The following is a 17998-nucleotide window of genomic DNA, read 5'->3' as shown; positions in this document are numbered from 1 at the left end:
CCAGAAGTTTCCAGACATTAATTATTTTTATTTGGAAGCTCTCAAAGAGGCAGCATAGAAGTGTGAACAGTTGTCTTTCTTCATGCTTTACAGAAGTGAGAGTTATTGTACTCACAGTGCAAACACTGTGGCATGTCCATAATTTTACTGCTCTGAGTCATCCCCTTGACATCTGTAAGATGACTTAAGATAATAAAGTTCAGTGTGTATTGAAGCATTTGCTGGACAGGGGTTTACAGTTCCCATAGTTATTTACCCATGTTGCATATATTAGTTTCTTTTATTGCTTTTTCTCGAAGTTTCACAGATAAGTTCCAGAATAAGATTGGGAGGGAGGTCACATTATCCATTCCTTTTCTTCAAGGCAAAATAATCTGGAATCACATAATTTCTAAGATTTGTCTAAAATGTTCTTAAAAAACATTTAATAGTATTTCCATGTCTCCTTGTGAAATTTAAGTACAATGTTTGATGAACTACCTTTCACACAGAGGTTAATTATGGAATACTGCTATCCTACTGAGCATTCATCTTGCGTTTTTCTTGACCTGCAATTTCTTACTGAAACATTGACATGCTCAGAGCTGTACGTGAGGTGCAGATCTCGGCAGTTTCAAGGAAAAGCACTCTTAGTTTTCCCATTAGTGTAACATTTCTACTTCTGAGGGTTGTATTGAGATCTGCCTAACACTCCACACAACTCTTACGTATATTAAAAGTACTCAGAATGAATTTGAAAATACAGTCCATATACATTCCTTCTGTAGTTCCTTGAGAGCATGTAGGTAAATTATTGTCTGCTGCTATCCAGTGCTGTCTTCTTTGATAACTGTTTCCAAACAGCAACAATATCTTTCCAGTTAAGGAGACAATGAGTGAATATTACTGACTACTTGGCTACTGGTGCACTGTGGATTATGAGGTTGAAGGAAGCCAACAGCAGATATTTTACTTAGAATTTTTTTTCCTAGGTGCTGAAGTAACTAATAAAGAAAAAATATTGCAACTTTGGATCACTGAGGCTTCATTACTTTGGGAAAATGAAAGACACAGTCCCACAGACTTCCTAAAAGTAGATAATGCTGTACTGGCATCATAGGAAAGTTCTCTGTTTTGAAGACCAGTCCTGTAGTTAATGGTATATAAGTGAAGGGCAAAAAGGTATTTTAAATGTATTTTAATGGCATATAAGTGAAGGGCATAAAGGCAGGTGGTTTGACTGCCCTGCTGCAGCTCAGACCAAAGCTTGGCTGTGTCCAGCTATGCATTCTTGCACTATTACTCATCAGTCATCATTACATACTTATTCAGATTAAGATACACATTTTGCAAGTGGTAGAGTTGGTTGTAGTACAGTTTTTCTCCTTCTTACAGATTGAAATGGTCTGTCTTATATCTTCAATTCTTTTTGATCTTCTGCTTATTTTCCTGACAGAAAATACTTCTGTTTCAGTAACGTGGGTAATTACCCTCATAACCTGGAATTTGTTACTCTAATAGAACATAGGATTTAATTGAAGGAATATGCAGCTGATTCAGGTAGAATAAAAGAAGTTTTAACATAATTTTGTGTGCTGCTTTTGGCTTGAAGAGAGTTATTTTTCTTTTCAGCAGCTAATATGGGACTGTGTTTCAGATTTGTGCTGGAAACCGTATTCATAATTCAGGGATGTTTTCTTTATGGCTGAGCAGCACTTGCAGAGAGCCAAGGCCATTTCTCTCTCACACCACCATGCCAGTGAATAGCCTAAAACTTCTACTTGCTCCACCAAGGTGAATTTGAGCAACTGAGTCCATTCTTGTCTGCATGACACTGGAAGGACAATTAACTTAATGAAGGAAATAGGTGCTATAATTTTCTGGTACTAATAATTCACTGATTAAAAATGTCACAGTTGTCAAACAGAGGGAAATTCTTGTCCTGTTTCTCTGACAGTTTTGAGTGAAAAAGAATCTCAGTGTAGCACTCATATACCAGGTTTTTTTTACCAGCAGAGAAGGTATTTAGAGTAAGGAACCATTTTTATCTTCAGTTTTTTCCCCACAGAAGTTAGCAGAATCCTGAGACATCTAGCCATTGCTATGTGCTTTTACATTGTCTAGTTTAGTGTTTAGATTTATGAAACTTGTGCTTTGAATGATCCTCTGAGTTTCAGAAAATGCACTCACTAACAAAGTAGCACTGATTTACCTGCACTAATTTTTGTCTCCTTACTTTATGTCATCTAACCATGGCCACACTATGAAATGCCTTGGCCAGGAGAGATGGAGGCAGCCTAAAACTCAATGGATTTAAAAATAAATATCATGGCATGAAGAAGGATTGCATTCTCCTGTTTTCTGAGAACTTGTGCCTGCCAGTTTTATCTGAGCTGCTATAACTCATTGGTGAATCTTGGGTACCCTGTCTCTGCCACATCCTTGGTGGCTCCAGCATTATTGCTTCTTCTAACCCAAAACTGGGGCTTTTAACTGCAAAGTAGCTTTACACTATAGGTGATTCTTCTCCATTCCTGGAGTGCTGAACAAATAATGGCTGCTACATTTTCTAGGTACTCTTTTTGGGCAAAATACACTTTATTGCAGATAAAAATAATAATTTCAGGCTGCACTGTGTCTTGTTCAGAGGCATCTCCAGCAGTGTGTCCTTGCCAAAGGAATTTCTCTCCCTTTGAGGTTGCTGCTGTCAGAATCATGGAAAAATTTGATCAAAAAAAAAGACTTCTGTCTGACTTCACCTACTCCAAGCCATGCTCTCTACTGGACTGATTTTAGGTCAGGATGCTCAGAACCCTTTTGAATCCTCCAAGGACGAAGACTGTATAACCCCTCTGGTTGATCTGTACCAGTGCCTCCCCTCTGTCGTTATTACATTTTTTCCTCTCTTACATTCCTTACATTCCTCTTAGGTTCCTTATTGCAGCTTGATTTTCTTTTTGGTCCTTTTTCTTTGGCTGAACACCTGGGAGGTGAGTCTGGCTCCATCTTCTCTATTATTCCCCTTTCTAGGTAGTTGGGAAGAAGCTATTAGGTCACTGTCATGCTCTGACCTTTCAGGCTAACACAACCCCAAGCCCTTGGCCCTATATTCATACTTTTTATGCCCCATATCTGAAACCCTCTTGGTAGCCCTTCTCTGGAGCCTCTTCAGGATCCACACTTGGACACAGTGTTCCAGATGTCTCATGCATGCCAAGCAGAGGGAAGGGTCACTTCCTTTAGCTGCTGGCCACTCTCTGGCTAAAGCAGGCCGGTGCATGGTTACCCTTGCTGCTGCAAGGACACACTGCTGACTCACATTCAGCTTGTCCTCCCCCAGCACTCATCCCCCAACCAGCTCCACCAGCAAAGCTGGAAAGTCTTGAGCAGTTCCTTAGGAGACCACATCCTTCTTCCTTCAGTTTGCAGATGCAGCCAAACTGGAGGAAGAAGGAAGGGAATTTGCAGGTGCTTCCTTTACAGCACCCACTTTATTTTATTTTTTTTTTTTTTTTTAACCTGATTTCAGTGGTCTGCCTTGAAAGCTCTTTGGCACATGCTTCAAAGCCTGAACCTCTTCCCAACTTCAGGAAGGAGGAAAAACAATTGTATGTTTGGGGTAAGTAGAGAGTGGGACTACTGCAAGTTGAAACATTGAACTTGAAACATCCCTTTCTCTTTGAGCAGAGGAGGTGGGAGCTTGCTGTTTTTCAGCTGATCTGTATCTGGTAGGTACAGGAGATGCCTGGGGCACAACTTTGGTGCTAATTAACAGCATTAAAAAAATAAACATAACCAAAAAGCTATTAAATCCTGTAATTTTATTGTATATAAATTTGATGTTGAAATATACAATAGGGAAAACAATCCCTAAGTTCACGAGTCTGATTCTATTTACACATTTAAGGAATGCATGGTGATAGAGTGCTGTAGCTGAATCAAATTTTTGTTCATTTATGAAAATGGGGGCACAATCTTTTTACAGACAATTTGTTTTTGGGCAACATATACAAATTTTTTTTCAGTAAAACAAATTTAATTGTTTACAGAGCAGTGTTGGCTGTGGAGTGCTTGTAGTACACTTTCAGGATCAATAGCAGCAGGCAGGTAATGCATTTGTTGTGCTTCACCTTTATGAATACTAAGATTTTGCATTCTGCCTTCTGTGCTCTTAGGTGAGAACTCCCTTGTCAGTTCTCCCTTGCTGAGCCCTTGGCCTCCACAGACATGTGGTGCAGGTGGGCATCTGAAATTCCAGCTTCTCAGTCGGGGTGGCCTGAGTGAATAATTGAATTTGTAATAATGGAATAATTGTATATGTTATTGTAGATGTTCCTCCTACCTTACTAATAGTTGGAATTACACCTGAAAACCTACTTCATGTACTTTACTGAGGAAAGTAAAAGTGTGAATAGAACCACATTGAGATGTGTTTTTATCCCCATCTTTATATGGGGATAGTAACTGCTGTAACCAGGCTATTCTAGTCCAGAGCCCAGTCTGGGTTTTAACACAGTTTTCATCCTGACACTGCTTTTTAAAACAAATTGACAGGGTTTTTTCCCTCCATTAGGTCTGTCGTCACAAGTCATATTTTTTTCTACATTTTGGAAATGTAGATTTCCAAATCTCCAATGTTTGATCTATATTTTGGAAATACAGTGGCATTTTGGAAATATAGATCAAATTATGGAAGATGTTTTTTACTGAAGCTAAAGTAAAGGAGCAGAATTTGTAATAATGCTTCACATTTGTTTCAGTTTTAACTGATGGATTGTAGTAATGTTTAGAAACTTTGACTGCAGTAGCATTTCTGAAATTTGACAGCATTACAGAACTGGTTGTGGTTCAAACTGAAATGTGCAAACCAAGCAATCTAAAATTAGGGTTCTAAATTCGTATTTGGGTATTCAGTTAAGAACTGACACATTTACCTGCCGTTGAATTCACTAGAATTCAAAAAAACAATGTGGAAAGACAGCTTACCCTTGGCTACACTTGAAGTTAAACTGAGTTCAGTACCAGCTGTAACTGCTTTATCAGCAGTGGGTAAATTTGCTGGAGTAGACAAAGCTTCTGAGTTTCTGGGTTTTTTGCTCAATAGGAAGCAAATTTATGAACTTCTTTTCGTGTTTGACTGTTACAACTAAATCTATTTATTTCTGTCTCCCAGATGTTTTTTGGAAGCCAGGAAAGATTTAGCAGTCTTAGCAAAAAAAACAATAATCATTTTGGAAACATTTCACAATCCCTTTTCCAGTCAAGATTTTGTGCTGCACAGAAATAAATTAAGCAGCGTTTTGGGGCCCCATGCATCCACTGTCCAGCTGTTGCAGATTTTAAGATACACTGCAGTTCATGTTTTTGGATAAAGCTGGACATAGTAAGTTTCTGGCTGGGCTCTGTGAGGTAAAGGAACCAGAAAGGATGGGCAAGAATATTCCTTTGCTGCTCCCTTCCTTCTGAAAGAGAACAGTAGGAGCGGATGGTTCCTCTCTCACCTTCACTGCAATCTCCTGCTTACATCAGTGGCACTGTGCCCAAGAGTGCTCAGTGTTGCAGAGGGGCATGTTTGGTGCCCCTGCTGGCATCTGGGCAAAAAAGGAAGCATGCAGAGGGCTGTCCCCATGCCTCGTGATTAAGACATTACCCAGGGTAAGACCCCTGGGTAATGTCTTAGTGTGTAACAGATGGGCTGGGCTGTGGCAGCATGGACTTGATGTCATACTTGATTTTTCTTCCATTTGTTTGCACTTGTTTGAGAGGAGTCAGCTTTTGCCTTGACTACAGCTTTTCTTCAAGGAAACTTCTTTACTGCTTTCTTTCTTGCCATTTTCATTTGCTCTATGGTGCCTTGGGGTGATAAGTGATAATTTTCTCTCCTTTGGGCTTTTGATTCGAGCTTTTCTTGTACTGCCTGTGTTTTGCTCATGGCTGTGGCAATAAAGATCTACAGGGCTTGGGCTGAGGTCTTGCCTTGCTCGATTTACCAGCTCATACTACTTAAAAAGCCAGGATGCCCTTATCTGATACCGTCTTCACAGTGGCTTTCCCTGAGGTTCTGCTGTTTGTTTCTATTTCAAGTCCTCGAACAGCAGTGTGCCTCAGAAAGTATGAGCTGTTGCTATACCTTTATCCACGTGTGCTTATCTGGAATTAAAATAAAATCAGACATTTGTTCAAAGGTTAGTTGCTGTGATTATCAATCAGCCTCCTGGTTGCCATTGCTAAGACAGAGCTTTCTACCTTTAGGGGATAACTAATTAATAGGATTGTGTTTGTTGTCTTATGCAACAGTGAACATTTGAAAGCAAGTAGAAATGTAAAAATAAGGAAGTCTTGAAAAACAACTATTCAGGCTTATGCCTGGTGGAGACTTGATTGATGTTAGTAATGAAAACAATTTGTCAGTTTTGATAATGAGAATCTTTAATCCCAAATCTTGTAGTCCTTTAAAATAGCAGTCAGCAGGATACTTTCCATATAATGTACTTTGGGAATTCAGCCCTCACAGGTAATAAATTATTAGAGTATTATATTACAAAATGCAGCTTTGACAAAAAAGCCCTCACCAAACCCATACATTTACAAGTTTTTTACAAAAAAGAAAATTATATACATTATTTGGGAAGGTTTTTTGGTGAATTTGCATTGAAGAAACTGATCCCCACAGCGCAACTGGAGGTAAATTATGAAGCCGTAGAAAAATTGTATTGCCATTGCTGCTACCATAGCAGGAAAAATTGTGGGTCTGTTCCCCAGGGAGACCACAAAAATGCAGGTTTCTGTGGCCAGGAGCATGTAGTCATGGTTGTTTCTCATCCTCAGTAGGGCCTGTGAGACAAAACAGTGCTGAAGAGGGGTATCGGCCAAAGGAGAAGCCGTCATTCCCTGTGCTCCATCCTCTGTGTTGATATCCTCCAGTTGCCATACATAGGCAATTAAGGATATATATATATAAATGCTTCCAACATGGAACATCTCTTTTGGGTTTTTTTCAGTTCATTCAGAAAGGAAAATTGCACTTGCAAGCCAATCACACATCATGGTACTGCCAGCTGCTACAGTGAATTCCTGGGCTGGGGTCTCATGCTGGCAGCTTATTTTTCAGTCCTGTTGTTTCAGGTGCTGCCACCTCCCTTCCTTTGGGAAGGTCAGGGGACAACCTTGCTTTAACACCTTTACCTTTGGCTGTGCTTTCAGGAATGTTGCATGTGGTGGTGGTTTCCAGCAAACTGGAATTGGTGCTGCTTCCAAGGGATCTCAGGTGTGTTGTATAAGGAAATTGTATTACTGAAGACTTGAACCAAAAATCTCTCTAATAAAAATAAATACATACATAAATATATTATATATATATATATATATAATAAATGCAGTGAAGAGAGACAAAAAGAAATGGCTCATCCTAAGTCTAGTGAAAGCAAGATCCAGTTTTCCATTGGGCTTGTTATCACCCTCTTACTTAGGAAAATAAAAATACTGATTTGGGTAGGGGAAGTAAGCTTTCTGTCTCACCTGATTTGCCATTTGAAGACCTTGGCAAGATGAAGTCAATTTGATCTTGAAATATTACTTGGGAGAGAAAATGAAAATGTTTGATTTAGAAAATTTTGAAAATAATATGGCAAATGTTTAAAATCTGTTTTGTTCATAATAATTTTTATAAAATTCATTTGATAAACCAGCATGAATTTATTAATTATTTGGATAAAATTAAATATGTTTTATAATTGAATAAAAATTAAACTATAACAGAAAAATTGCCTTGGCCTATGAAACCATAAGCTGTTCTATATTCAGTTTTTATAATTATACTTATAAAGGTATAAAATATGCAATCATGTAAATAATTAAATCATTAACATTTGTTGACTACAGAGACATTAAACACACTAAAACACTGAAATTCTGGAAATGCAATAGAGCCACACTCTACAAAAGCTTTTAATATCTTCAAATAATTTCAGTTTTACTTTTGAGTCAGAACTGCCTTCCTGCCGCTTTCCAGTGTGTAAAAATTTAACATTTGTGCTATCATCTCTTCTCTGCCTATGTTCTAATTGCTTGTCAGGCAGAAAGTAGTCTCTGAAGTATTGTCCTCTTCATGACAGACAGAGACATTTCCACAGGATCTGCCAAAGATGAGATTATGCTGTAATTTCCTCAAACAGCTGTGTCTGCTTCATTATGAATAGAAGCTGTTGGGGACTGTATCCAAACCTTAGTTCTCACCCTTCCAAATCACATTAACAAAATTATCGCATGCCTGGGTGAGCACTTTTCCATCACTTTTAATTAATTCCAATTGTACATTACCCACTCCAAAAGGTTTATTGGCTTTTTTTTTTAATAATATCCTTGTATCAGCTTTCAGCTTCTGTCACCATTAGAAACAGTTCTCCATGAAGATTTGGGCTTCCCAAGGAGATATTCCCAGCTCCTTTCCATCCAGCTCTGTGTTTGTTTCATCTGTGGGCTCAGCTCTTGGCAGTGTGCAGTGCTGGCACTGAGTGTGGTGGTATCTTGTCTCCCAGAGAGAGCCCCAGCAAGGCTCTGCCTGGTTTGCCAGTTCTCCCCAGTGGCATTTCTTGGGACAATTATGCATATCAGGAGGCAACTGTTCATGCCAGCTTTCTGTAGTAACTGTAAAAACTGCATCTGTTTCCCACCTCATGCAAATATATCCCTCATCTGCTTTCATCCATCTCCCTGCATCACTGTGCTGGTCAGACAACAGGAGTGTCTTTCTCCTGGGCCAAGATTTCTTCCCGAGGGTCTTTTTCTGCAGGAGTTTGTCTCTGGGTGTTGAAATGCACCCAAGACTCTCATCCTTTGGATGTGTGCTGCTTGTGCAGAGGGCAGCAGAGCTGGAGTTTGTGCTCACCCCTTGTCCAGTATGTTCCAGGTGTTTAAGAACTTGGAGTTTTTGATCATGACAGCCTCTGAGGGAAGGGGCTGGAGATTTCTCACTTTGTGCTTCAAACAGAGTTGTGATCAAGCAGTTGTAGCTGCCTTCTGTGAGGACAAACACCCCATCAGACCTTCTGACTCCTCTCTGAGTCACTGCCAGGTGGGCTGGTGCACAGGTTCCCTCCATGTATCATAGAATCATAGAGTGGTTTGGGTTGAACAAGGCCTTAAAGATTTTCTAGTTCCAACTCCCTGCCATGGACAGGAAATCTTTCCACTAAATCAGGTTCTTCAAAGCCCTGTCCAACCTTGCACAGGTCCAAGGATGAAGCATCCACAATTTCTCTGGGCAACCTATTCCTGTGCCTCACCACTCTCACAGTAAAGAATTTCTTCCTAATATCTGATCTCTCTTCTTTTAGTTTAAGACTATTTCTCCTTGTCCTATGAATATCTGCTCATGGAAAAAGTCATTTCCCCTCCTTTTTGTAAACTCCCTTTTAGTTCTAAAAGGCTGCAATGAGGTTCACCTGGACACCTCTCTACTCCAGGTGAACAACCTGCCTCTATAATCCTATTTTTTGGGAAGCACAACCCAGTAACCCATTGGGCTGAGAGCATTTACCTTGCAGGAATGGGCAGCTTATGGGGGATGCTGGCCTATGGCTGACCTTTTGCAGGCTGCTGGCTCTGCCCCAGCAATTTAAAAACCCATTGTTTTTTGTTGTTTGGGTTTAGTTTGGTTTGTTTTACGGTAGTAGCAAGAGGCATCAGTTCAGTGGCAGATGGTTAATGAAGTGTTCAGGTGCTTCTCATACACATTGTACTGAAGGAGCAGTCAGTCTAAGCCATTAACAATGTTACCAGAACACCCAGATGTTTTTAGTGTACCTTGCTGTAGAAATTCTGGTTTTAGACTCTCAGTACTGGGGTGGCTAAGCAGCCATAACAGCCTTCATTAGGAAATTTTTAAAAAAAAGGTAAAATTCTCAACATGTTTCAGATTTAATTTCTTTATTTCCATTTTTATTTGTCCACGTGTTTTGATAATTCCCTTGCATATTTCATAATTATTGCTGTTCTATTTTTGTGACAAATTGAAAACATAACAAACAACCAATTGTGTGGAATTCTTCAGCATTTTTCTTTTTTCAATTCCTATTGAGGATAATAATATTTCTACACTGCTTGATTAACCAAAAAAAGCACCTCTGTTGTTATTCAGAAGCAGTCTGCTGCTTTCTTTTTCCAGACAGTTTTATTTTACAAACTGGAGCTCTGCTGATGCAGTCCCTGCTGCATGTCCTGGGGCAAAAACCATCCAGCTCAGCTTCTCCTTCTTCCTGATGTCTCCAGAGGTTAGGGTGAGACCTGCTGGCCAAATGTAACTTGGAGAGTAGTGGAGGAACTGCAATATCAGATGGGAAGAAACTCTTGTAGGCTTCTTTCCTAGATCATCATTAAATGGGCTCAGGTTTAAAATAGAGTCTCATAAGAGATAAACATCTTAGAAGGAACCTGACACTGCTGGAGTTAAAGAGAAGTATTTAATTGTGTTTCTGGCTCCTTGAACTTTTCTTCTCCCTGTGGGATTCATAGCTAAACATAGTCTGGTGGATATAATTTTGTTCTGCTGTCTAGCATGTTCACTTCAGTTTGTGATGGGTTTTTGTTTTGTTTTGTTTTCACAAATACAGTTATTGCATCTTGCCAAGATGCTGTGACATGGAGAGCTATGACTTCATTTTCTACTCCCAGTGGTTCAGAGGGGATATTTTTACATTATACAGTATCAAGAAAATTTTATCCATACAAATCCTTACATATACCAAGTGTAGTCTTTAAGATGGCAGATACATTTCTTGTCCAGAGTCCCTAGTGATATGCTGCTAAGTGATGTAGTGTTGTCTTTGTTAGGCTTGGGACTCCTCTTACTCCCTTCTCCTGTGCTGAGGAGGGCATCTGAAGAGTTAGGAGGTTCATATCCCTCTCATCTCAGAGCATTCCTCCACAGCAGGGAGTGACTTCAGATGTGTGTATGTCAGCCAATATCAATCAAGAGATATGAGTAATAAAAAATAGAGGAAGAGCCAGCAGAACCCAGACACAGCTGAGTCTTTTCATCTCACTGACTCCAAAGAGCATAGTGAAGTTGAGCCTGGACAGTGCCATTTAAAATAAACTATCTTGCAGAAAATCCAAGCCAAAGCTTCTTAAATAGCAGCTATTTACAGAAGAACGATCAAATATGAGGTCCCAAATGTAACACTAAACCATGTATCCTGCTTCCAAATGGGTTTATCACAATATGTTCAACCCATTGACTGAACCAAGCTCCAAAGTTTGTGTTCCTTAACAGGGAAATAGATTATATTTTTATATTGATTAAGTAGGAGTCCTGTATGTTCTATGGCAGAATGGAACCTTGCATTATTTACAATCACAGAATCATTTTTCTGTGTAGTTATTGTAATGGTAGTCATAAAACACGTTACAAAGTTAAGCAGGCAATATTCTGCAAAAAAAGAAAACATCTTTGAGTAATTGTATGGATGTTTATTGTAAGAATGTAATGGGTTCTTCAAGTCTTTGATATCCCTAATCTGAGACTGGATCTCACGAGAAGAGATGAAATTGGAATGTTGGGTGCACAGAGTCCATCATTGTCAGCTTTAAGGGGTTAGTCTCAACTGGCAACCTACTGAGGTTGAGCAGTGCCCCGTGTTTGAGAGGAGCCAGGGCTGACCTTCATGTTAATAAATTTGTACTAGCAGCATTAAGCCAGAGTACTCAGTCTGGTCTCTGAAGCACACCAGACTGGTCTTTCTACACACTGTGTGTGAAGATGCTCTCAGTGAAAACAGGGACCCAGAATGGCACCCAGGTACTCTAGGCAGAGCACTGGACTTACTCAGCGCTTCTAATTAGTGCCCCTGTGAGCCCCTGGCTAGAAACCCAGCACAGCTGGGAGTATCACAAGTGCTTTGAATTCCAGAGTCCATGTTTCTTTATGATGAAGGGTATGAACACACAGGGTACAAGAAAGAGAGAGTAAGTTTAGGCATGGAAAATAGACAGAAATCTCACCTTCATCTTGTTGGAAGTGATAGAGGACAAAATCTGGGCTCCCAAAGCCACACGTGTGAGGGAGACAGAAGGACATGTGCTGTATTTGGATTGGTATATCATCCTCTCTCTGTACTTAAAAATACACACATTCATCTGTCTCAGAAAAAATACATTTTTTTCTTTGCAGGCTTCCAGCTACAGCTTTTGCTTTCTTGGAGTCTATAGATCTGGCTAAGAAATGTCAAAGGAGATGGGGTGTTAGCACAAGAATGGCAGTGATTTCTACAAGGCAAGAAGAGAAACCCATAAACAACTTCTGTGGACCTAGAATTTTATTATTTATGGCTAATCTATACAGTGATGCTTTAAATGCTTCAGTAGCCACTCTTGATGTAAGAAGTGTTGAAGCAATATGTGAATGCTTAGACCCTCAAGACTAGATCCCACCCTTACCTGGCTATTTTTGTCTGTTTCCAGTTGTAAACCTATGTGTCTTAAAAACAGCAACAACCACTCTTCTAACAAGGACAGTTTTTCCTGTGTAACTTCTTGAGTCAGAGATCTGTGCTACACTAAGAACCTTTGATGGGAGCAAAGCTGTGACTGAAACAGCATTTAAAGTCTTTGAAAACACTCTGTGCTGGGATTACACCTGGGACTGCTGTTGATTTTAACTTTGGTTTAGTTAGCATGATTCCTGACATCACTGTAATGTTATCTGTTTGGGTTTTTTGTTTTATTTGTATTTGGGTTTTTTTTTTCCCCTAGGTTGGCTGGATTAACTGGCTGTCATTCAGAGGGAACTTGGCAGATCTATTTTGCTTTTGTTGAACCTCTCTACAGCACATCATAAAGATTTCCTAGGTCCAGAAGCTGCAGGAGAGACAACAGACAACTGAGCAGCAGAAAAATGTGACTCTGAGAAGAAACTTCAAGCCTTCTGATGATGAATTTTCTACTGATCAGTTCTAATTTAAATATATAACTGAAGCATGCATAAAAGTTAACCTGATAGGGAAAAATACCTTCTCATTAATTAGAACTGCCAAAACCAAAAAGCAGTCACCTGAAGCTTCAAAATGAGTGCCCCACTTGTTCCAAGCAAGTCATGTTATTCCCAGCTTCAGGACAACCGCAGTGAAATAAGAAACAATAATGAAAGCATAGTGAGTGTTGGGGATACCAATGCCAACCAAATTGTAACAAAACTTAGAACCACTGACGGGGATGTTAAGAAACATGATTTGACAGATGAGAGTGGGAATATATACTCTGGAGGAACAGAGAAGGTGACTCATCTGCCTACAGACCAGAATAAACTTCTGACCTTCAAAGACTCTCGAACCTGTCACGCCAGTGCACAGGAAAGTAAGCTGCCCTCCACCACAGGCAGGGAAATGGGGAAAGATTGTAGGACCAGTGAAGCTAAGGATATATCAAGGCATATCAGGATTAGCCGAGGACAAAGTCTGTCCAATTTAAAAAGTAGCACAAATGATGCCAGCCTGGAGGTTGTCTCCAAAGGTGATATTGACTTCACCCAGAACTTTCCTAAGGGAAAAATGTCCAGGACTGTGGAGGTGGAGAGAATAAAAAGGCTTTCTTTGGGAAGACCAAGTAAATTTTCTCCTCAGCCTGAAACATTTGTAAAAGACGGCGTTGGCCGCGTGTCGTGTAAACGTCTGCTCTCTGCATCATTGGACTCCATCGACAGGTCTCACCACATGGTAGGAAGTACAGAGAAATCCCAAAAAACATCCACAGATCATTTTCTTGGGATGGTGTTTTGTCCACTTGACAATACCTCAGAGGAAAATACTGTATTTTATTCCAAACCATCTACCTCAGGGAACAAGAAAACAAGTAAAGCAGAAAATGTACCAAATGTTAGCATTGAAAGCACACTGCATACTTCTCATTCTCAACATTCAGCTGTTAAGCTCAATGAGGTTGCTAGTAAATCAGAAGCACAATTAGGTCAGGGTGATAAAAGTAAAAAACTGGAGCTTAGGACTGCACCATCTCTACAATATAAAAATGCGTGTCCACAAAAGATAGAGAGAATTATGCTAGTAGAGTTCCTGGGATGTCCAAGAGCTGAAAATACAGCAGTGCAGGAACAGAAAAACTCTGTGTCTGACATGTCAAAATTTCAAGTATCCCATTTTCAAGACACTTGTAATAGAGTAGAGGACCCATTGTCAAGCCAGGTAGTAACTCACCCTGATGATAAATTGCAAAATGATAACATCACTGTCAGAGAAGGGAGAGGAAGCAATGACAGTGACAGCAGGGCAACCAGCCAGGCTGATGAGGAATATTTTACTGATGAGGAAATGGAAACAATATTTCCACTCACCTGCAGTAGTAAATCCAGCGTCAAAGTGACACTGAGGAAAAACAAAAATTTGCATGAAGTTGACCCAGGTTGCACTGAAGTAGTTGGTGAACAGATATCTCTTATACGTGATATTAATCCACCTGACAGCAAACCCTTGAAAGTTAATGAGAATAAACTGATGCTAGTAAAAGAAAGCACCGAGGATGCTGTTGTGCCTGCTTCTGATCCCTCAGATCATCACAGAGCGCACAGTGCAGAGACAGTGTCAAACCAACAACCTGACAGTCACAGCAGTGACATGGAAACCTCAAATGTTTCAGTTTCAAGTACAGAAACAGCTAATGTACAGAAAAATCCTCCAGAGGAAACACCAGAGAGCTGTAACATTCCAACAAAGGCTGATGTCTTTTTATGTGTCCCTACTCCTGTGCGCCCGGTGGCAACACCGGCTGTTAATGGTCAGTCCACGCTATCAAACAGTAATTTGAAGGACCTTTATGCACTTCATGATGACAAATTGTCACCCTCCTCAGTCCTACCTCCCATTGACAGCACACAGTTGTTAAACATATCCCCTAAAGTGCCTATCAAGACTGCTTGCAGCAGCGCCATCCCAAAACCTATCCTGGTCCACCCCAAGGGCTCCCCCACAGAAAAGGCTGGTGTGGACAGTGACTGCAGTGAAAAGCTGGAAGAAGGCATTGAGATAAAACCTGCCATCCCCCGTCCCAAACCTGTGAGACCTAAAATCATCACGTACATTAGGAGAAACCCTCGCTCAATAGAGCAGCTCGACCCTTTGTTTGCGCCAGCAGGGCTGCCCTTCGACAGCCCCGCGTGCAGCGTGCCCATCTCTGCGGAACAGAAGGCGTCCAACGGAGGGGAGGCGAAGCCCACCAGCATCCTGTATGACAAATTTAAGCCTGACCTCCAGAAGCCAAGACTCTTTGGTTCTGGACTAGTGGTGTCAGGAATTAGGCCGCCAGGTCATCACTTCAGTCCGATGAGCGAGAAGTTTCTGCAGGAGGTAAGTTTCTGCAGCTTAGACAGCTGCTTTTGTATGCCAAGTGGTGATCATTTGCTTATTTGCTGATGCCAGGAGTTAGTTCTCAAACCTCAAATGAGATAAATCCTAAAACAATGTGTGATCATTAGGAATAAACTGTTTCTGGCAGTGACCCTGTTGTGATATCTTAGCTGTTACTGGAAGTTGTCACTGTGTTCCTCCAGTATTTTCCAGAAACTTGGTCACCTGCTAGTATTATAAATAGGGATATTTAGAAAGAAAAATACATGCTGATTTGAATAAAATTGAATAAATTATTTTTTTTTCTTTTTTCTTCCCAGAGAATAGCTTTGGGAAATGATTATAATTTGCCCATACAGACATTTCCTTCCTAATGGGAAAGTTGGCAGGATTTTGTAGACAGAGCACTAGAGGTCTAAACTAATTCCATTCTGTTTAGCTGTATGGAAACCTAGGGACTATCAGAACTCTTTGGATTATACATATAATACAAAAGAAGATTTAGTTTTGACTAATTTAATGCTGTTTCTTACACTGATGTGCACCTCAAAAAAGATTTCTTTTCTCTGGAAAGCCATCCTGAGCAGCCAAAATGTGATGGAATTCCCTCTAGATGCCTCTGGCTCCAGATATCTCACTGTGTTTCTGCCTTGCTAAACTGGGCAGGAGCCTTGGGTTCCCAAAATCCCCACTGGGAGGTGAGCACAGTGGAGGAAGGATGCTCTTGCTTGGTAGGTAGAGAAAGGACAGGGAAGAGCAAGCTGTGTCATGTGCTCTTGCATCCACTGCTTGGGACCTGTGGTAGTTCAACAGCCAAGTTTTTTATACAAACACTAAAGATAACAAAGGTGATTTTATTTGAATGAGTCTTTTAAAAAAAGGAATGTTTTCTTGCTCTTTGCCTTGTGCTGTTATTAAGGCTATTTTACTCCCTACCTCATTCTACATATGGTATAGATCCAAGAAACAGCATTGAAATAAATTTAGTGGCAGTATTGGCAGTCAAAACCTGGCAAATACCCAAATTATGATACTGTGTGTGTGTAGATTGACCCTTTTGGCGTATTTACCAGACACCTTCTGAAGTGAGCAAAGATTATAGTTATTTCTCATCACAAACACAGAAAGAACAGTGCTTGCTTTTGTCTTTTTACTTTAACTTCAGTTTTCAGCTCTATCCCTTATATTTTATGTCCAGCGAATGAATTGCTAAAGTACTTGGGAGATTGTCTGTTCCAGCCACCATTATTATATCTTCACAATTGCCTTGTAAGTTGAGGGGAAATGGTTGGGTTATTACTGTTTAATGCTTGGCAATGGAATGAAAGCCAAAATGACCCAGACTCTGCACAGGCTGTTTGACTGTTTTTAGGTTGGCATGATCCTCTGAAGACCACAGGTGTCTGTGAGAATTGGGGTTCAGATAATCAGGCAGGTTCAGCAGACACATCTGTGACCTAAGGACAGATTTCTGAGCACTGCTGAGGACTGTTTTTAGCACAAGAAGAACTCAGGTTGTGGCAAGTCTGCAGTGGGATTTTCTCTAGACTAGGTTTAGAAGCAGGACACTTATGGGCTGCAGAGGATACAAAGCATCTTCCCCTGTTCCTCCAATATGACTTTTGGTGGGTATTTCAGTGGGGGAATATCTGAACCCAAGCAAGCTGCTTCTTCAGAGAATCTGGAGTGACTGGAGGAGAGGCTGAGAAAAAAAAGACAAACTTGCACTAGGAGTTTGCATTAGCCCAGGAGCCAGGAGATGATAGCAGAAGGTGGAATCTGCGTTCTTGGACTGCCACCTTAAAAGCAATAACCTGGTTGTCCTGCCAGCTGGAGGAATACAAATGGGCCTGATTTGGCTCAGAGAAAGGAAAATTATCAGTCCATGGAGGTGAACAGATGCTTAAAAGAGCAGCTGTGCACAGTATGGGCTAGTAGCAGATGAGGGATTTGTAATCCAAAAGAAACCAATTAGGATTCATTGAAATAGATCAAAATCACTGAGCTGAAGGGAGAGTGTGGAAGACTCAGAGGTTTTGGAGACAATGAGACTGTGGCATGATGGCCGCTGTCTTGGTCAGAGAAAAAACTGGACTGACCTATTTCGCACATCCAGTATTTTCTTTGGAGAGCTTTGATTAGCATTTTGTAGCTCCTTATATAGCTGTGACAGTGTTAATAGCTGTTAAGAGTCAAACCTGTAATCTAAGCATCGTTCAGCTAAGTGGTAGGAACAATTAAAAATTAAATATTACCTCTGGGTGCCAGGCATAGAAGAATTAGGAAGATGCCATCTCAGACAGGAGACTCCAGGAAAAGGCCTGGAGAGCCCTATGAGAAAGACTCAAGGGCTGCCTCTGTGCAGTGGGAAGCCTGCAGGGCTTCTTGAGCTGCCTGTGCCAAAGCCCACTCAGGGCAGCTCAGACAAAAATCCCAACTCTAGCATGAAGGCAGTCCAGCTGTGCTGAGGGGTTGGGTCCATAGCAGAGTGGAGTTAAGGCTGAATGGGCAGCCTTGCTGTGGAATTGGCAGCTCCCCCAGTGCTTTTCTTTTGGCAGAGTGAGTAGATAGATCTTTCATGCCCATCTCCATCAAAAAAGAAAAAAAAAAAAAAAAGAAAAAAAAAAAAAGAAAACTTCTGAATGGGCAGCCTTGCTGTGGAATTGGCA

The 17998-nt window shown here is 40.6% G+C and overlaps 1 protein-coding gene across 3 annotated transcripts in view; it reads left to right on the top strand.

Moving 5' to 3' along the window:
• The window catches only part of MTUS2 (microtubule associated scaffold protein 2), a 256121-nt gene that overhangs the window by 81800 nt on the left and 156323 nt on the right, over positions 1 to 17998 (top strand). For all 3 annotated transcript variants that reach the window (XM_015627010.3, XM_015627033.3, XM_015627016.3), the window contains one exon: positions 12730 to 15329. In XM_015627010.3, coding sequence (XP_015482496.1) covers positions 13041 to 15329 — 2289 coding nt within the window. In that variant the 5' untranslated portion in view covers positions 12730 to 13040. The remainder of the gene's footprint in view (positions 1 to 12729; positions 15330 to 17998) is intronic.

This window comes from Parus major, chromosome 1, assembly GCF_001522545.3.
Source record: "Parus major isolate Abel chromosome 1, Parus_major1.1, whole genome shotgun sequence".
NCBI classification, from domain to species: Eukaryota; Metazoa; Chordata; class Aves; order Passeriformes; family Paridae; genus Parus; species Parus major.
Note: the sequence above shows the minus strand (reverse complement) of the source record. Positions and strands in the feature narration are given on the sequence as shown.